A 15,695-nucleotide genomic window follows, 5' to 3' on the forward strand; every position below is an offset into this window, starting at 1 on the left:
TGTTAAAAAGATTTAGTATCACAGAGGAGAGAGAAGCTATTGTGCTTTAGAAAAGCCTCCTTATGGTTCATGTCCTCAGATTGTAATGGATCCTCAGCCCCAGTTTAACAAATGCAACTCACTCCGGCCGTCAGTATATGCATTTCAATGGGCCTCGTTACTGGAAATGGGCCACCTTGTTGTCATCAGCTTATCAAGTGTAGGATAAACTACCTCTCATCCATAGCAAGATAGGACAAAAGTGTGAGTCAAAGCTACAAAAAACCTGCTGTTTATGACGGCCATGTTAGAACATACAAGTCGACTGTGTGAATGGGGAAGCAGTTCCGATAATTACCAGTTTAAACTAACTGCAGCCCTTAGAACCGAAGATTAAAAGATCACCAATCATTGTAGGCAACGGTTAAAATAAAATAACCACCATACAAAAAAAACTGTAGTTTTTCCTTTTTTTAATCTCACAAAAATGAATGCTTCTGTTCCTGAAAAGAGAGACCGAGTAATCTAGAAAACACTGAATGCACAGTTCTCATTTTACAGAGGTTTTTCATGGTTCATTTTAGGCACTTGGAATCATAACAACATTCCCTTTCTGAACAACAAATACATCTTTGGTCCAGTATGTAATTAAAAAAGAAAATAAAGCCAGAGTATGAAAATAACACCAGCTTCAATGTGTTTTTCCATAAAAAGGTATTTTTGACATATATAAAGCTTAATAAAGATTTTAATACTACTACATCTCAGAAATGACCAGCAATCTTACAGATGTTTTGCAAGAGAATACAAGTGAGAAAAATGTATGCGTTGGCTCAATCAGATGTACAGCAGCACAGGATTGTTTTAGTCAAGTCACATTTGGCAAAAATAAGTTTCTTTTTTTCTTTTCTTTTTTCCAGTCCCCTTCCTTTGAAAGATAAAGAACGGTTGAGACACTTCTGCTCTTCCCACAGCCAGTTCAGCTACAGGGCAGCCACGTCCGATATGAATTACTGCACGGTGAAACCTGCGGCGCCTGCACATGTGCAATATAGTAATTACTGAAGTTGATGTCCTGCACGTACGGAGCTGGCTGGTAGTAACACGTGACATTAGTTACAGTGGGGATGGCGTTCTGCTCAGCCAGCACCTTCAGCGCCAGCATGGAGATGAGGCTGAGCGTCTGGCGCCGCTCATGGCCCATCAGACACACCGTGCTCTCGTTCACTACTTCGTGAAGAGTCATCAGGCACTCGTACCGTTTGTGCTCCATGCCAGCAAAGTGGTTTTGCAGGTAGGCTTCCAGTTTCCTCTGCTGTTCTCTTATGTCAGAGAAGTCAATGAAGAAACGCGAGCACATGTAGCGCTGCATGTGCTTCATGTCTGCTTCAGAGGAGGGTGTGAACCCTCGCACCAGCAGGTGGCAGTACTTCAATAAGCCGCCCCCTCTGATTTCTTCCGGGCTGCGTGTAGCTATGGTCCTCTGGCACAGGTGCTCCATGGCCTCCTTGAAGTCCCCATACACACTCTCTCCAATCACAGTGGGGTGAAAGCTCTCGGACATGGGCGTCTCTGAGCAGCGGTCAAATAAGAGCAGAGAATCGAGGCAAATCTGGAAGGAGTCCACGCTGAATTCGAACTGCCGCCGTAAAGAGTCCACAAATTTTAACTCCACATTCTTTCCTGTGTTGTTGGACAGCGAGATGAGGCTCCAGCGGTCCGTGTCATTACAGACTTTCACCAGTTTCTGTACATAGGCCTCTTTGAGAGTCAGTGCTGTGATGCGCTCCCTAGAGACCCCGGCTGGCAAGAAGTCAAACAGGCAGTCCAGCACGACGTCCTTCACCAGACGGAAAGCCTGATCATCTTTCAGGGATACGCCAAAGATCAGGTCAAGATCCTTATAGCCCAACCCAGTATCCTGATGGAGCACATAGCTGGCAGCCGAGCCGTTCAGCCTCACGTCCTTAACGCACACACCCCTCTCCTCCAGCCTCGCCCGCACCACCTGGACAGGACAGGGACGAGACAGAGACACAGCATGTCATTAATGATATACATTCATTTATACAGGTTCTCTTTTATAAAAGGAGTCAAAGAAATTTTCAGAAATTATGAAAGAAATAACACACACATAAAAAGACTTGGAATATGTCCAAATAAGCTACACATGGGCCTAGTGGAAATCAATAGCTTGTGAAGGCAAGATCAATACCGCTGCTCACATAAGTCCATTTCATCATCATCATCATCATCATCATCATCATCATCAGCCTTAGTCTGAATGAAACCTGAAGAGCACAAACAATGAGCAACAGAGCTATGGAGTCTGTGCTCCAGATTCATCTCCCACTGGGTCAGATTATCTTATCTGATCACAAACACAGTGATAAGATTTAGAATCATGAACTGCAACCATGAGAGTGAACACCAGTGTGCAAAGTGTGTTGCTTCAGGCTAAACGTCACAACCTCAGGTCATTAAGGGTCAGCAGCTTTTCCCTTCCTCTGTCCCAGTGACCTGCGAGATGTCTAAACTGTCTCGCCTCAGTGCGGCCACATTGGAGAAGGATGATCTACAGCTGGACAGGGTGTGTCAACATCACCGCGAGCAAATTATGTCTGAAATAAGACATCAAACATAGATTCAGCTTCTTTGCCTGAAGGGAAATGACAATCCACTTGTGCCATAAAACCACTGTTCTCCAAACAAAACCAATAAACGTTTCACTGACCGCACACTCTGACTCCACAAGCATTTCCACTGAGAAAATAATAATTGCTTACAATTCAAACAGTAAAACCTGCAGCACAAATGGGGTGTTACACACTCACGCACAATCCTAAATCTCCCTAGTGGCACTGACCTGTCAGATTAGTGTCTGGTAACTCTCTCTCCCATGGTGGTCAGATAACAAGCTGGCTCTATTTATACATACTGGGTCAGATTACAGACAAACAAACATTTGAAGGCAGACAGTAGTGTGTAAAGGAACAAAATGATAATTGCATAACTTGGCAGTTATTGTGTTGTAATCAAAATCTAATCAGAAGCAATAATATTGTGATAGTTGTGTGCTTCTGTGGTCGGCCTGGTATGTCAGCGCAGTCAGAGCCAAATTCAGGGTCAGCTCTACACTTGACACCTTTCCTTCCTCTGCCCTCCGATTACAGGTAGTCATACATACTTGACTGAAAGAGAGTGGTTAAGCCTCTGCTGGCTTTACAAATCTTGTCAAGTCTGTCTCGCTTTAAAATTAATAAAAGTTGCAAAAGTGCAAGGAGCTGTAAAGTACAGTGTCTCACTCATAAACTGTCAAGCTGTTAAGAACAGAGAGAGTTGTTATCTTAGATCTACAGTTACAGCCCTGTAACTCCTTGGACTCTAGCTTCATGATGCTGCAGTGGACGTTAGCGGCCTGTCTATCTCTCTAAAAACTGCAGCAGGACAAAGTTCTACACTCTCAGTCATGCCTCCTGTAGTGCATAACAGAAGACGCACAAAACCCATTAAATAAACATTTAGGCTAAATAGCTTCGTTTTCGGTTGTTATGACAGGAGATTCACTGGTGATCGATGTTCAGCCAACCACTAAATAAATTTATGTGGCAGATGGCAGATTTGAGCTATATAAAATTATATGGGGTTTCCACAAATCCAGGGGAAACACAGTCCCCACATTTGGGGCTCAAACCTGCATTTAAGCCTCCTGTACGCTCAATGGAGCATTCATCTTTCTCCAACCACAAGCATGAAGCCCTGGGCTTCACAGGCTTGTTGAGCTCATCTTAAATATGTCAATGTGTAAATGAAATGAAATAGGGAAAAAGGGATTTTACAAGACATTTCTTGACTCAACTTAGGAATCCACTATGTTCATTCTGAAATTCTATCATGGCATTTAACTTGCACTTTAATGCATAGCCAACTATGTAGGGACACCTCAGGAGAAGTGAAATGTGATCCAGCCACAATGTAGCCTATATGTGGCTGGAAATGTGGAGGGACTTTGGCACGTATCTGTATACATTTTCCATCAAACCAGGGGAGTTGTAACCACATATTCCTCACCGTTTTCCTCCAGTCTGTTTGTCAAATCTGAAGGAAGAATACCTTTAATTTTTTCATTCTGCTGTCTGTAATAAAATGTTTAACTATTTCACTTTAGTCATTAAGATATACAGAATAGTTTGCCTGCAGATATTTTTGAGAGAATAATCACTAAAGGAATACACAGCAGTGCTGGGAAGAAATTAGTTGTTAAAAATCAAGCTTGCCCCAAAAAGAGGAAACTGACCAGACAAAATGATGATGTAGCCTAATGGGTCATGGGAATATAATTAAGCAAGGAAAGATGTGTTTTTAGGTTTGGAGACCTAGAGAGGTTTACAAGGGCGTTCGAGACAAATAAAGTACAGATTTATTTTAATATTCCATTCCCCTGGTGAGACATCTCACATTGAGATGATATAGGAGTTAACTACCCACCTGAAGGATAGCCAGCTGCAGCCTAATGCCTATTCAATTTCATTTTATGCACAATATGTGATTCTAATCAACTCTCAAAAAAAAAAAAGATGGATCCACATGATCAAACTTAAATCTGCAACTAATAAATAAGTAAACATGTTGGAATGCACAAGTGTGTAGGTGAATGTGTTATTAGTAGCCTACCTGAACAATCTGCCGTGGTTGCACGGACAGAGTCGGGAAGTTTCCTCGGCCGTGGATGGGGACAGCCTCCCCCAGGATCGAGTCTAAGCGCTGCACCTGATCCCAAGACAACACACAGAACCGCCGACTCTGATCCGACACATCACCGCAAGACATGGCGATGTTAACTTGCACAAAAAAAAAAAAAAAAAATCTGCAGAATGTGAATCAGCGCTTTCTCTCAACTGAGCTCTTATCTCTTCAACACAAGAGAGATATTCCTGTGGATGTCAGCGGTGAGGAGTTCCGTAGTAGTAATGTAGTGGTGAAGAGTAGAAAAACTTAGTTGAGTCAGAGAGTGGGTTCAGCCGTTTCCTCCGGTGTGTGCTGCTAAAGTCCGGTCAGTCTGCAAAGAGCCTATTCATCAGAGGGTTTAAAACTATGGTTTAAAACCTCCTTATTAGCATGCGCCCTGTGATTGGCTGCTGTGTTTGGCCATTGATTATGGACGCCCTGTCTGCAGAGAACAGCCTTCATGTGACGCATTTGACAGCCTCCTCCCCCTCTGCTCTTCTCATGGTGCAGGCTGCATGCTGACAGGGTTTTCCCTCAAACAAGCCTTATAATATAATGATCTTTTGATTTAAAGCTGCAACACCATTAGAAATGAGCGTTTATTAATGGTTCGTTTATTTGGTGATTTATGTCAGGTAAGTAAAAATGACGGACCAGATTACAGCTGCGCAAACACAATAGCCTACTTTCCCTCCTAATGTATTTCTTTATTTGACCAGGGAACGTTTGCAGAGCATGCAGGATGTTTTTTTTTCCTGCAACGCCCTGCTTTAAGATCCCACACTCCATGAGCATAGATAGAAACACAGAGACAAACCAAAGCAGGGGAAAAAGGCCTTGCTGGAGGGCACTTCAACAGCAGCTACAAGTTACTTTGTCTAAGCAAGATTATCCAGAAAACTCAACCTAGTAACTTTCCAGTGACAAGCCAAATTTACTAACTAATTAAACAAACCATTGTCTACTTGCCACCAGTATTATAATTTTGTTTAGCAGAAGTATGTTTTTTTCTGCATTTCCTATTTCCTTATTTGTTGTGTCAACTTACTTTTCTAACTTATTTTCCTGTTTCCCCTTTATACAATATCATCATAAACAGAGCATAATGCATACATAGCCCTTTCCTTAAGTGTATTTATCTGACCCCCATTAGAGGATGCCATGGCAATCAGCTAATCTTCCTGGGGTCCACAACTGACATAGTTACAGTAAATAACACATTACATGATGAACATTCATTTCATTAATACTGTACATACATTAATAATTTTAAAATCTATATATGATGTTTAAAAGGAATGAGAATAGAGATAGATTATGTGCAAAACCCAATTTAATATTTAAAAGAAAACTATAGCACATAGGCGTACCTCCTATATTCAGTCTGTGTACAGTCCCTATCACTGCTTTTGTCTAAGAGACAAAGTTTGAAGGCTCTTAGCCAAACTGTATAGAAAATTGTAAATTGTATTCCCTTTTATGCTGATTATTAATTACTATCACAGACTTAACATAAATTTGCTGTAGATAGTGAACAATCTAAAGTCTCGTCAGCTTTCAGCTTTGAACTAATTAATCGTTCATCAAATATGTTTAAATATGTGATTAAAACTAGCTTAACCACATGAAATCACATGAATTCCACAAGAGTCAAAAGCTGCAGCGACAACAGTTACTGTTAGCCTGATAAGCTAGTTAGCTGTTAGCAGGACTAGCTTATCTCGTGCTACTTTTTTGTCTCCAATATGATTAGATTTATCTACTGTATTCTTCATGTGGTATAAAACACTCAACTTAATATGTTGGAGCTTCAAAATGTATCTATTTTTGCATGAAACAGGAAAAAGTGGGTAAACTATCTTTACCAAAGGCTATCTCGCCAGCTAGCATTAGCCTAGGGGGAGTCCCTTCAGTTTGTTTTTTACATCTGTTTTGTAGTTCTTGCACATTTAACATGCTGTTTTGCATCTTTTTTTATAGCATAGTATGTTTATATGTAAAACACATATCAAAAGTCCTTTTCTGGTCTTACCTCAATTTTGACAAAATATGTAGGCTAGTTAGCCTAACCAGCCTACATTTTGGCTTTATAGGGCAGTATAGGCTTCTGATCCATAATTATACCCAATAAAACATACTGTAAAATAAACAAGACATTACAAATGCATGGGATTTTCTAGTTTCACTGTTATGTTCATAATTTAAAAGAATACATAAAACAGACTTCATAAAACTTTCTGTAAATCTATCATCTATTTTACTGAAATCCAAAAGCTGTTTGATAACCACAGAGTATTTAAACGATGATAGGAGGCTATTTGACCTTTAAAATGTTGCTTGCTGATCATACATCTTAACAGTTCCTTATCATTTTATAGATGCCCATATTCAAAGTGGAGCGGCCTTACCTTTGACTTTCTTGTTTATTCAGCCATTGGAAAATTAAAGGCTACAACCACACGAACAATTATAATTTCAATTTGCTCATGATTATGCTGGGGTTTATGAAAAGGCTTTGATAACCTGTGATGCCCTTTAAGCTTTCCATTTACACTATTAGATAACATACTGCCACTTCTTTCCACTCTGCCTTTGGAGCAGTGTTTTTTTATTGGTTTTGGTGCAGATACAGACACATTCCTCTAGTCTTAACAGAATATATGTCAGTTTATATGCCTAATACTGTATGTAATGGTCCATTAAGTGTCCTTCAGTTTATTTGACACTTCTGAATTTCCCAAATCTCTCAGTCTTCTCTGCATCATTCTTACAGGAATGGACTGTGGTCACATCAACATTACTCACAATAACAGACATGACTCTTTCAGAAGATTCTGCCAGTATGTAATTTGCCAGGGAACAATACAATTCAGTAATTTCCTCTTTTAAAATGACCCACATATGTCATCTTTTATAAGATCCCTAACAACTCATACATGTCTAAGCAGCATGTTAGTGCGCATGTTAAATGTTTACAAGTGAGTAAAGTTCATTTCATGATTGATCTGTGTGAGGTTTTAGTGATGCATACAATAAAACAGATAGGCGGACACACCCTTACGCACTCAGGCACGCACGTCATTCTCCCTACACGTGTGTGTGGGTATTTAGTTCACACTGTTGTCCACAACACACAGCTGGAAGTTGACAGAGTCTCACAAAGCTTTGAGAGGTCGGGGTCGTGGACGTACCGTGGATTTGGTCAACACAGAAGATCACTTTAAATGCTATGATGTCAACATAATCCTGTTTCCCCGGAAACCGCATCAGCGGTTGTCGGGCAGCTGGGCAGAGACCTCTCCAGCTGAGGATCCTGCCTGGTGCCGGTGTGATGTGTGCGTCATCTGACTATAAATAACCCCCTATGTGGCAGCTGTGCATCCTGGGAGCAGAACCAGCATTTACCTGAATGTGAAACACTTGGGAATGAGAGAACAATGACAGGAGATAAAATGTCAGGCCACTTGACATTCTCAGGTTCCCTGAGAGCCTCATGTCAGAGGGAGTCAATCGGATCTGAAGTCAATTCATTCATGCAAAAACAAAACACAACTTTCAGAAAAATTCTTCTCTGCTTTGTGTATTTCACATTTTGTTAATTCATGTCAGTCCCACTGGATCTTCTGTTTATCCCTAAATTGACATCCTGCTGAAGCCATGACAACTGAGACTGTGATTCTAGTAGGCGTGGTGAGATAGCCAGTATTTAAACACACCTTTAACAAATAATGCATTAGACAGGTGTATGTTCCACCATGATCAAACATTACAAAACAATCTGGCCTTGAGTACATGATATAGAAGACCATCAATGAAAATCCGTTGAAGACTTTAGCTCAAAGGCAGATCATTTCGGTTGTTGTCAGATATCTCTATCTGTCTTTGCCTCAGTGGCAGCAACAGGAAGAGGAACAATGCAGGGGAACAGGCTTTTCTCTCAAGTGCTGTGACATCGTGTTGTAAAAACTTAGCTGAAAATCGATGTTGGCAAACAGCAAGCAGTGAAGTGTCACAATGATCAATCGTGGGAAGACAGATAACGCTCCGTCTGTCACACAGGATGACTTGTGAAGCTCTTTTCTTACTAGTCTGTCAGGGCCCAACACAATCTAAGTGAATTATTTCTCCAAGAAGACTTCCCTCATCTTTCTTCTGCGGACATGTTATACTAAAAGACCAACTGTTTGCTATTATTAGAGTGGGCACCATATCTAACTGTAGACAGTATTGTCAACGCTAAAACAGTGATGCAGCTGCTGCTATTCCATTGCATGCCAGACATTACACTGCATGTTTAATTTTGAAAATCTACTTTCATTTTGTGAATGAATAAGCAGATTCTATAAGATTCTATCAGGGTTGCTTTTAGGCTCAGTCTGCCATGGCAGCAGATAACCTGTCTATATACAACCAGGTTGAGTTGACCAGTCAGGCTGAGCCCCAGGGGCTATACCTGCCAGAGAGAGCGTGTGATGACAAGAGTGGTTGGGTTTACTTTTCCAGATTGTTTCGGAAGACAAATCTATGGGACAGCGGAGCGAGGTTACGCAAGCAGCTGCGCTTCTGACGTCAGACTCCCTCCGCTGCCTGCTTGATTGATTACAGTAGTGCTGCTGGAGAAAAACACACACACACACCAAAATACACTAAAGATTCAAGTGGCATTATACATCAGCTCTCTGTTCTGTCCACACCTGCACACTGAAATGAAAAAAAATACTTATTTATATACATGATATTATATTTATATACATTATTCAAATACAGACACATTATTTTATGTTGATCTGTTGTAATCTCTGTTCCTATCGATGGACTGAAATCAAATTATGACTTATGTTGCTTTGTTGTGGCCCAAACCTGATTTTAGATGTGTGATTAGTGATTATACAGTATTTCCCAAAGATTGCTGGTATGTTCGGACTGGTTTTGATAATAAACATGATACAATGAGTCATTTTGGAAATGGTTTTATGTTATAGGATGAGTTTTTTTTTTTTATTAATTTACTCAACACTGAAAGCTGTGGCATTATTTTCTAGCATTTTCTACAGGATCCCAGGCCCATAGTTATGCCACAGCTGTGGCAGTATCTCTAATTAAGAGAGGTTATTTTATAGTTGAAGCACTCTGAAGCTCAACGGTCAAATACAGTGAAAGGCTACGTACTATGTAAGGCTCTGCTCACTTTACTCTTTGAATCGGTGAATAGGGAAATAAAAAAAGGTTTGAGACAGAAGCTGCGTGAAAGAACACAAAATACATTATAGAAAGAGAAAAAATTTAAGTGGCTGAGTGTTTAGAAACATGGATATATAAACTACAAAGGTTCACAACAAGGAAAGATAAGAAGTGCGATTCAATCTTTTTATTTCCCCAATAAATTCTCAGCTCATGTGATGTGGAACTGAGAACTGGGGAAGTCGTGCACACATTTTCTCCTGCATCTATACTGAATATATTTTTCTTTCTTTTCCTCAAACTCACATAAGCAATGAATATCTCACATGTGACCTATTCCTGCTTATACTGTAGAGGAGCATGTGTAGAAGAGAGGAAGGTATGGCCCTGGTAATAACACACCATTACCTCCTCGGTGTCTGGGACGTCCTAACTTGGATAAGCTTCCTTAACTGGAGCTTCAATCATGTTGTGCAACAGTCCAACACTCACTCCAATAGGACATGTAGGGTCCCTGTTGCATATTACAATGTCAAATACTACGCAAAAAGAAAATAAATCCCAGTTTGCTTCACTTCTCAGCGTTGCTGTTGATAGATGAATGGTTCCCTGTGGGTTTTCACTCTTGTATTATTCTCCCCTGATCAAATGCTACCAACTACACTACAGGGACATAGAAACAAGCTGACAGCTGCCTACAATGTGCAGATACTGCTGAGTCAACAAAATGTAACCATAAAAGCTTATAAAATAAACATGTTCTGTAATTTTCTCAACACGTGCCTGGTGTGGACGTTTTTTTTTTTTTTTTTTAATGTTAACAGAGAATAGAACTGGCTCTTTTCCCTCTCTGGAGCATTTACCAGAAGTGAGAGGGATCCCCTATTTAGCAGCGTGCTCTGATTTCATTCCCAGAAATTCTGCTCCTCGCCCCCCATCCAGTAGCTGAGAGAATAACTCAGCCCGAGGGGCGATAAAGAGTGTAACATGTCGTGAGCGATTGTGTCGATTCAGTGGACACCTTAGGGGTTCACAGCAGTGATATGGAGCAGTTCCCTCAGGCGATGTCTGGTAAACAGGTCATGATCAAACCATGTAACTGATACTGCTCTGAAAACAGCAGACTCCGTCAGTTAGGTTAAAACCTTTGTCCAAATAAGCCCCTAATAAAAAAAAATATGTTAGCAGCACATTTCTCAGATCATCCTCCAGATTTCTTAAATACTCCTCTTGGAAGGATTATGGGATCGGTCAAAAGTGCATCCCATCATGCAGCAGGTCAGAGAGAGCCAGCTGGATGTTCCAAGAGCTACAAAACAACTTTATGATATCAAAAGAACAAAGTACACTTATCAGATTAATCATGATCAGAGTTCCAAATGGCAGGTGGTATGTCGATAACAAAAAAAGCTGTTGAACAAAAACAAACCAGTCTTGGTTTCCATAGTTCTGAAAGATCCAGGAGGGGTTTTCTGGCGAAGGGTCGAGATTTATGTAGTGCTGTAACTGAAAGCAGGCACGAGGCAGGCATGTTGCACACATGGCCAAAAGCTTCTCTGAGTTACATACTGCAGCAAGAGGGGCTCAACAGGCCACTCGACATACACCCCACAGTGTCAAACATTTTACTGTGCAATTAAAAAAACTTGTCTTTTAATAATATAAAACACATTTCTCTCTCTGTGTCTTTCTTTGCTATCTTTCTCCCCTTTACATAACGTCCTTTTAAGTAACATAGGTAAACAAGATAAGTGATGTGAGCATTTAACCCGTTATTTCCTCGTAAAGCTGCACTGTGGCCTTTGCTGTAAGTCAAGCATGCTGGGAATATGTCTGGTCATGCCCTTTCAGTTACTCAGCATTCAAAATCTACCTGTCACTTTATTGTCGTTGCTTCATAAAATAGACCAAGGACATGAATATCAGCGGCCTATATTGCACAACAATCATCTGTACATAACCCTATTACTACAATGTATGTGTTTCTACAGTATGGTTGCCTAAAGATCCATACACTAACATGATACCTAATAATATTAAAGCCAGTAGGGGAATAAATATTCTGATATTTTACTTAAGTTAATACTACACTATAAATATTACAGAAGTAACATCCAGCATTAAAAGTTAACTTCAGTAAAAGTACAGAAGTATTATCAGCAGATAGCTGCAGTAGAGTTAATTTGAAATGTTTACATACTTTTGGGTGGTTTCTTTTACCATATAACAATGCATTGTATCCTATGTGCTTATTGTATATTTTCTAAAATCATCATAAGTAACATAAAAAGTGATCAATTTTAATCAAAAGGTATTTAAAGTTGTATTTCTTTTCAAGAGTCATTTTCACTGACTCTTGTAGTAGTTTTTCTCCAACAATTCTACTAAGGATTACACATTTCCACGTTTAAAAATGATAAAATTGTGCTTAATATGATTCCTATGCTATCAAACTGTCATGGTGTGAGTGTGAGTGATAGATACTGGTGAATGTTGACATGGTTAATGTTACAGAGAAATGTGAACATTGATGCATTTCTGTCTGTTGCAGAAGATGTTTCTTTCTAACGGATGTTTCTTTCATGTTTTACAGTTAAGGTGATGTGTGGACATGATAAGCGATCATCGGAATATTTATTTTTAAAATCATTCTGGACTCAAGATACTGTTGCTTTGAAAACAAAAACAGTGATGATTTATATGCTGGCAAATGATCCTTCAGCAACCAAGGCATTTATCAGCTGATTGATTGAGGCCTTATCCAACAGTCGGCATGATAACGGCTGCTGTGATAAGGTCTCACCCTGTGGTACCCTGGTACACTAATCCAGCTCCATGCCACATATTCAGGTTTCCATGGGGAGCTCTTTCCACCTCACCACACACAGCCGGCGTTTTTCCACTGCAAGAACCGGGGATATGTCACGTCTTTTTACTTATCTAATCTGCACGCTGAATTAAAAATATTGCAGATATTGTATCTTGGAAAAGTGGAAATTGTTTTTTATTATTATTTGGAAGATAAAGGGTCTTAATCAAGACCTACAGTACATATCAAGATCAAGACTCTTATGTACAACAATAGTAATACTGTAGTTGCAAAACAATTATCTCACTGACCTTTGATAACCTATGTACGGTTAGCTGTACAGTCAGTTCTGTAACCGTGCACCGACTCTTCTGCGATCTTTAAACAAATTGGATCGGTCAACAAACTTAATACACAAACCAACCAATGAATGACTGCACTGATCTACATAAGCCTAATGTGCTGAAATGCTTTCAGGGCTTTTTCATGTGTTCAAACAGACACTGTTACACCCAGAGACTTTCCCGGAAAAGCAGTACACAAGCATATGGTTAAGTACTGACCAAACTCCACACACAGGCGTGCCCACGAGGAAATCTATATTGCATTTAGTCTCAGCAAGGATGCATGAGTTGCAAACTGTGGATCTGCCTTGTTAGGATGTCAAAGACATCCTTTGTTGCATAAATCCACTTTTAGGAAAACACAAGTATGTAGTTTAGTTTTGTTACAATTCAACATCTAGGATTGAGAAATGTTAAGTCGCCCAGAGGATCCACTTGTTTCATGTTTCACTGGCAGTGGCAACAAACTATCCCTGCTGGCAGCTGGTTGGTTCTGCTCAGTACAGGGTTAATTATATCCAGCTTCACTGCCCAGCACAGAGACACACTTTTAGCTCTCAAATTCACAGCAGCAAGTGATGTTGACAGCAGCCCTGACTGTGAGTCACCTGTTTTGTTCACAGAGGTGCTTCACTTCAGCTCTGGTCAGACTCAGCGAGCGATGAGGAAAAGACTTGTGAGAGTGTGACACACGGCTGCACCCCATGGACTGCACACATGACAGCAAGCCCAAACGTGGCTGGCTGAAGAGGAACAAGCACAATGAATCACTGAGTGGATTACAGCCAGAGGGTAAATTGGTTGTGCATTATTTCTAAGAAGAGCTGGAATGTATTAGTTTTAAGTGAAAGAGGTGGCTTTCCCAGCTGTTCAGTCACTTTGCTGCTCATGCATTTCAAGAAAAGAGAAGGAAGCAGCCAAGTAAAAGTGTCCCATTAGACAATAAAGTCTGGGCCGAGTCTATATAATGGCACGTATCTACTAAAAAGAGAAGCTTAGCCCTCATACATAAAAAAAATCCACTTATATTGAGGAGTTTGTCTGCCCCTTCTATGATGTAAAATATAGTCACTTTTTGATTTATTGTAAATACATCCTCTTATTCTGAAATCTGACTGGGTGGCCTTCTGTGTCTCTGAGCCACACCAGTTGGGTTTAAAGAGCATGATACACTCCAGCGAGCGGATAATCACCTGCAGCCAGCAAGGACTCAATGAATCCATATGTCAACACTGCTGAGAAACAAACCCACTACACACTGATGACCTTAACTTAAATTCATCTTCAGATTGCTCTTCTTCCACAATCAATTTTTTGTCTTGGCAATGGAGGGATGGGGTCAAAATGCAACCCAGCTGCTGAGGCAGTGATGCTTTGGCTTTTCCCTTCTGCGAGATTGAGCCAAAGGTCTGACCATCTGTTTTATGTTAGCTTAAGATATACAGGTTGCTATACTGACTTGCCTCAGCAGCAAAGAGTATTTTGAAGTGAAATGATGTAATAGATACATACAAATCTTAAGAAATCCATTAAGAAAACCATATCTTACGACACATACGTTGTTTTGTTGTGCAACCAGGGCATCCTTTGTCTGAATCCAGCCCGAGCTTTAGCACTAGTTTATTCACACATCTTTTTCTTCCTGTATTTACTACATGTCTCATCTGTCGACCCTTCTAAAAACTGTCAAAATTGTAATAAGATTATTTTTTTAAGTATTATAAAGTTAAATAAATACACTGAAATTGCATCCAATCCAAATACAGTTATTCTTTATTTTAAGTTTCTTGTTTTGCATTTAGAAGATAATAACAAAACATACAATTGTACTTGTACATTCAAGGCATCCTACTTGGAAGGTGAATCCAGCATACAGGAGACACCAGCTGCCACATACAGACACCCCTTCGGAAAAAAAAGTGATTCTGGAGGACCTTTTCTCACTTTTCTGCACACTGAAGTGACAGCTGTGTGCAGTCAGACTCTAACCTCAGCTGCCATGGTCCATCCGTTGTGATCACTGGCCTTCAGGCTATTTTTCTCCATTTTTCAATTTCAATAATTACAGGCAGAACAGCTTCCTAAAAAGTATAACCCTGACCACAGAATAAACATCATGTCGACAGCAATGCCAAGGAAACGATTCACCACACTGTGATGATATTTTATTTTGTGTTGCTACCTTCAAGGGGAAAAAAAATCTCCAAGTCACAGTCCGAAAGATTTCTCGGGGCGGATTTCTTTTTACAGACTCTTATTTTGTTTTATTGCCTTTTGGTGAATAATATACTGTACATAGACAGTACATGGAACTAAAAGTTTGGTTACCCCATCATCTAAATGTAGCTTTATCATGAACAAATTCAGGTCTGCCAGCTGCTGTCCTCACTGCAGACCCTTTTCATTGCTGGATTGTTGCTTGTCTGATCATCTATCAACACGCATCTCTTCATTGTTTCCATGAAGAGGCTGTCAGAATGGATGAAGCCAAATATCACCGGTTGTACTACATTATTTTGTTTGACACATAAATCTGTTTAAATTTGTAGTTAAAATAAAGGTTTTGCTATGCGATAAGTAAGCTGTTGCATGGTAAGTGTTTTTATTTGCGGAAATCCAAAAAGAAAAAAAAGCCAAAAAAAACCCACATCAAC

At 40.1% G+C, this 15,695-nt stretch overlaps 1 protein-coding gene across 1 annotated transcript; it reads right to left on the reverse strand.

The window, feature by feature from the left end:
• Window positions 1–435: 435 nt before the first annotated feature.
• tent5ba (terminal nucleotidyltransferase 5ba) lies at window positions 436–5,085 on the reverse strand. The gene is made up of 2 exons (XM_028581638.1): window positions 4,654–5,085; window positions 436–1,987 (listed from the first exon to the last, which is right to left on the reverse strand). The coding sequence occupies exons 1-2, from the start codon at window positions 4,807–4,809 to the stop codon at window positions 959–961; spliced, it is 1,185 nt and encodes a 394-aa protein (XP_028437439.1). The 5' UTR covers window positions 4,810–5,085; the 3' UTR covers window positions 436–958.
• Between the last annotated feature and the right edge of the window lie 10,610 nt (window positions 5,086–15,695).

This window comes from Perca flavescens, chromosome 6 (genome assembly GCF_004354835.1).
Source record: "Perca flavescens isolate YP-PL-M2 chromosome 6, PFLA_1.0, whole genome shotgun sequence".
NCBI classification, from domain to species: domain Eukaryota; kingdom Metazoa; phylum Chordata; class Actinopteri; order Perciformes; family Percidae; genus Perca; species Perca flavescens.

Excerpts from the sequence above, each read along its gene's own strand:
- tent5ba (XM_028581638.1), bottom strand. The coding sequence starts at position 4,809 with ATGTCTTGCGGTGATGTGTCGGATCAGAGTCGGCGGTTCTGTGTGTTG. Across the intron at positions 1,988-4,653 it reads AACCACGGCAGATTGTTCAG|GTGGTGCGGGCGAGGCTGGA; the intron begins GTAGGCTACTAA and ends TGTCCTGTCCAG.